Source organism: Vicia villosa, linkage group LG2 (genome assembly GCF_029867415.1).
Source record: "Vicia villosa cultivar HV-30 ecotype Madison, WI linkage group LG2, Vvil1.0, whole genome shotgun sequence".
Taxonomy (NCBI): Eukaryota; Viridiplantae; Streptophyta; class Magnoliopsida; order Fabales; family Fabaceae; genus Vicia; species Vicia villosa.
This window is the reverse complement of record NC_081181.1, coordinates 127692898-127697617: the sequence shown is the minus strand read 5'-3', so window position 1 is coordinate 127697617 and position 4720 is coordinate 127692898. Positions and strand designations below refer to the sequence as shown.

Sequence of the window (4720 nt, the reverse complement as noted above, 5' to 3'; positions counted from 1 at the left end):
AATATAAGGACTAAGATAGCCCAATTAAATTTTGTAAGAGCTTAAACATGATTTATTTTTGTAGAGATTAATTTGAAATTTGCAATTTTTGTGAGAGACTAAAATAGATATCAATTTGATCCTTTAAAATTAAAAAACGTAAGTTATAATTTTTTTTCATGATAATTTAAACAAATTTCAATTTTATTTTAAAAATTTATTAAAGCATAAATAGTTTTAATAAATAAACTATATTTTTAAATAACTTTCATTTTACTTTTTAATATATATAAAATTTATTATTATTATTGTTTCAATTATATTTTTTAATTGTTACCATTTATATAATTTTTAAAGCATTAATAAAATTAGTTTAATAAAAATATAGTGTCTTTTTGACCATTCTATTATATTTTTGATGTGTTTAAAAATTCATTTAAATATCGTCAAAAAAGAGTTTAATTATTATGTACGGTCAGTGCAAATTTTTTTACACTATCACAGTATTATGACCATTCAATTGTATTATTTAAAAAAATTAAAATAAAAATTTAATATTTTTAACTTATCAACTGTTGTGATTAACTAAACATATAAATTTTTTTTACATAGTACATGTATTTCAATTAAATTCGTAACAAATTCATTTTAATAAAACTAGTTTAATAAAAATACATGGTCTCTTTGACCAGTTTATTACATATATTTTTTTAATATATGTTTAATTTAAACATTTAAAACAGATACTAGCATATAACAACAACACGCGGTGTGCGTGATAACAAACGTAGCGGAGAACCACTCAAGAAATTTCCTTTGGTCCAAAACAAAACAAATAAAACTAAAATCGACAAATAAAACCAATAAAAAAGAGTACACAATAATAATAGATCTATAATCTATCTATCATCTTCTTCATTCTCTTCTTCATCTTCATCACATTTTCGCAAAACAAAAAATGGCTGGTTTCAGCGGCGATGAAACTGCTCCTTTCTTCGGCTTCCTCGGCGCCGCCGCTGCCCTAATTTTCTCATGTAAGCCCCAATTTCCCCTTTCAATCGATTATCAATTATCTCATCAAATTCTGATGTAAAATTGAATTTCAATTTGATTTAGGTATGGGAGCGGCTTATGGAACTGCGAAGAGCGGTGTTGGTGTGGCATCGATGGGTGTGATGAGACCTGAACTTGTCATGAAATCGATTGTGCCTGTTGTTATGGCTGGTGTTTTGGGTATTTATGGTTTGATTATCGCTGTTATTATTAGTACTGGTATTAACCCTAAGGCGAAATCTTATTATTTGTTTGATGGTTATGCTCATCTTTCTTCTGGCCTCGCTTGTGGTCTTGCTGGTTTGTCTGCTGGCATGGCTATTGGGATTGTTGGTGATGCTGGTGTTAGGTTCTTACATCTCTCTCTTACTTGATTTTTTTATTTGATTCCGATCAATTAGGCATTCGTGTTTCTCTCGATTTCGTAACTGATTGATTGTCTTTATGGATTTAGATTGTCCTTAATTTTTTGTTTTCGTGTTTGATATGATATATGCTATAAATCACAGACACCGGACATGACATTGACATGCAGACAATGATAATAGTATGAGAAAATAGAATTGGTTGAATGTACCTAATTGTGTCAGAATCGTGTTGGTGTCGGACATTTAGACATAGTATCAGATTGATGTGTTGGTGCTACATAAGAATATAGGATATATATATATTACAAGAATTTCACTCTTCTAAATCGAGTAGTTAGAAAAATGAAAAAAAATCAAGAGTTGATATTTATATTTAGTTTTCTACTTTTACGTATAATATCTATTGTTGATTTTCTCATAATTGATGTTGTGGTTGTTCACTTTAGATAAACTTCATGTATATCTGGTATGTGGTTGAGTAAGATAAAATGCAAACTGTTGTAATTATTTTCTTGGTTGTGTCAATAGTGGTGTTGCCTTCTTCTCCTCTCATGGATAGAGGCCATTTGTATTATTCTATATACAATGTGCACAAAGTTCATACTTACTAGAGTTTGACTATAGACTATAGTTTTTGAGCCAATTTGGATGAATTTTTCAACACTCTAGAAGAAAATAATTGAGATGATTTTGTTATTGCTATGGGTTAAGTTGGATTATTAACTTGTAACTCATGGGGCTTTTTGATTGAGACAAGTATTGGATTCTTATATCAAACAGAAGAAGCCCTTATAAATTTATAGGTGTAATGGGGAAATTAGATGAGTGAGCTTTTGAATATATTGAGAGTTGAGATGTAGATCATTGCAAGTTATGTGAAAAAACTGACTAGTCATAAGACTCACAATCATAGTAGGACTATTTAAATTTTATTTTCATATAAGTAGTTTCTAAAAGTTTATCCAAGTTACATCTATACGTTTTGTAAGTAATAACTTCAAACAGTTGTTGAAATTAGCTTATAATATACTTTTTCTTAAACTATCTCGTGTTACTAATATATAAGCAGGGCACCTAAAATTTTATACGAGTACTTATTTGAGTTCATACATGAGCTCAAAGTTAATCTTAATTGGGTTTTAATCTTTTCAGTTTTTCCAAGTTTTTCAGTTTCGGTAATTTTAATGATGAATGATATTTTCTCACAAATCAAATTGCCACTGCTTTGTTTTTTGTATTGAGTTTTTTTCTTGTAATTTAGTAAATTATCTACTATGCAAATGTGAAAACTGAAAATGTCGAAGTAGACCAATTTCAGCACTGTGTATGTGACAGGTACTTGTGAGGTGCCCAAGTTCCACATCAAGTAGTATGGGATGTTTGGTAAAGTATTTAAGTGGCTTAGTTCTTCCCCCTTACAGCTAGCTTTTAAGACTTCCCTAGATCCTTGATATTTATCCATCACTATTAGAGCCAATGTTGTCAATTGCAGATTGCGGAAAATAGCATAATGTTAAAATTTCGCTATAGCGGCTATTTCACATCATTTTGTACTAAATAATGTATCGCAAAATAATAGCGGTTTTTGTCCAAATTCAGCGATGCTATGGCGGTGTAACGCCACTATACCGGCTATTTATTGACATTCATTATAGCTGTATCCGGTGCTCCAAAAGGAGTACCTATAGAGGGGTTGATTCATTGGTTGGAAAGGGCGAGTAAAGCAATGTAGAGTGCAGTTGTCGGGACATTAGCTCTCAGGGGTAGGGGTGGTGCTATGTTAGGTACTTGGGGTATTATGGGGTGTCCAATCCAAACCCACAGAGTAGCATGGGATGCTCGGAGGAGTATTTCAGTGGCTTGGTTCTTCCCTCTTAATAGCAATAGCTTTTAAGGGAGGGTTGCTCTGTTCTTTGATATTTATCACTATGCTGAGATAATATTTGAATATGGTTGTGCTAGGTGGTACTTCATGTATTGCATTGGTGGATATTCAAACCTAGTTCTAGTTACTTTTGGTTAAGAAAATTACATCATTTATAGGCAGAAATAGCATTAGTATTGAGTTTCTTATGTATGTTGGCAGATATATAATGACTAAGTAGCTATTTGACCTTATTTACCTCTTTGACATGATGCTGGAGTATAAGCCCTTGTTAGTCTGTTGTGGAGTAAATTACAAGCTACAAGATCATTTAAATGTTAAATCAGTATCACTTTATTTGCACCACTCTTGCTGCTACTGCTTTAGATATTACTGTAATGCTACGTTCAGAGATATTGTTTAACCCTGACAGACTGATTATGTTTTGGATTCATTTTACTGTATTTAATTTAACACCTGAAAATGAACTCTTTTTGCAGAGCAAATGCTCAACAGCCGAAGCTTTTTGTTGGTATGATTCTCATTCTCATCTTTGCTGAGGCATTGGCATTGTATGGTCTTATTGTTGGCATCATCCTCTCTTCCCGTGCTGGCCAATCCAGAGCTGAGTAATATAAATTTCATTATTTGTTGTAGCGCACATAGCCACAGATTCATGTATTTTAAACTTTATTAAAGACTTGGGCAGAGTAAGGTTGGAGCTTTGTCATGTTCTTCCTTCGTCGTATGACGCTTATCTAGTTATAAAATTGAGGTTATTGTGGAATAAAGCCTATCAAACTATTTCTCTGGCATTATTGTATTTATTTATGTTGAGTAAACTAGATTAGTAATTTGTGTAAGAAACATTTTGTTTGTATTGATTTCAATAATAATTAGTTGTTGTGTTTAAGATGTGGTATGATTTGTTTTGTATCAGTTCTTCTGTACATCATGGATCATTTTCAGAAGTTGTCATTTATGAATAGCGCTTGGTTGTTTGTTGGTTCAGTAAATGTGGGATCGCGACATTGCATTGGCTTGCATGTGAAGTACTCAAACAACTTCCTATCTCTGTGTCTATCTAATTGCCAGTCAATGTCATTTTATCATAATGAGAAGGATGAACTTATTTACTGAGTTATTTTGTTTAGTAATTCTTTATAAATATTAGATTTTATTAATTTAATTGTTAAATTTAAAGTTTTTTTATCAAGTAGATTAATTGTAAGTTTTATAAAAATTTTACAATTGTTCCTAAGGATTCAAAGAGTCGCCATTTAATTGTATTTTCTAAAAAAAGTTATTATATGTTTGATTGAATGGTAATAGGTGAAATATCTACTCAGCAATAATTTAATAAATTTTAATTCAATAGTAGAGATTAATGAATTAATATTTGTAACGAGATATTAAATAGAATAATTATGTTCAAAATACTATTGGACTAGCTTAT

General features: G+C 30.8%; 1 protein-coding gene across 1 annotated transcript; it reads left to right on the top strand.

The window, feature by feature from the left end:
- The first annotated feature begins 773 nt into the window (after window positions 1-773).
- LOC131652044 (V-type proton ATPase 16 kDa proteolipid subunit) lies at window positions 774-4177 on the top strand. The gene is made up of 3 exons (XM_058921816.1): window positions 774-1013; window positions 1096-1381; window positions 3765-4177. Exons 1-3 carry the CDS (start codon window positions 938-940, stop codon window positions 3895-3897), a joined length of 495 nt encoding a protein of 164 aa, XP_058777799.1. The 5' UTR covers window positions 774-937; the 3' UTR covers window positions 3898-4177.
- Window positions 4178-4720: the final 543 nt, after the last annotated feature.

Coding starts and splice junctions, on each gene's coding strand:
- LOC131652044 (XM_058921816.1), top strand. CDS start 938: ATGGCTGGTTTCAGCGGCGATGAAACTGCTCCTTTCTTCGGCTTCCTC. Junction 1,014..1,095: donor CGCTGCCCTAATTTTCTCAT/GTAAGCCCCAAT, acceptor AATTTGATTTAG/GTATGGGAGCGGCTTATGGA. Junction 1,382..3,764: donor GTTGGTGATGCTGGTGTTAG/GTTCTTACATCT, acceptor CTCTTTTTGCAG/AGCAAATGCTCAACAGCCGA.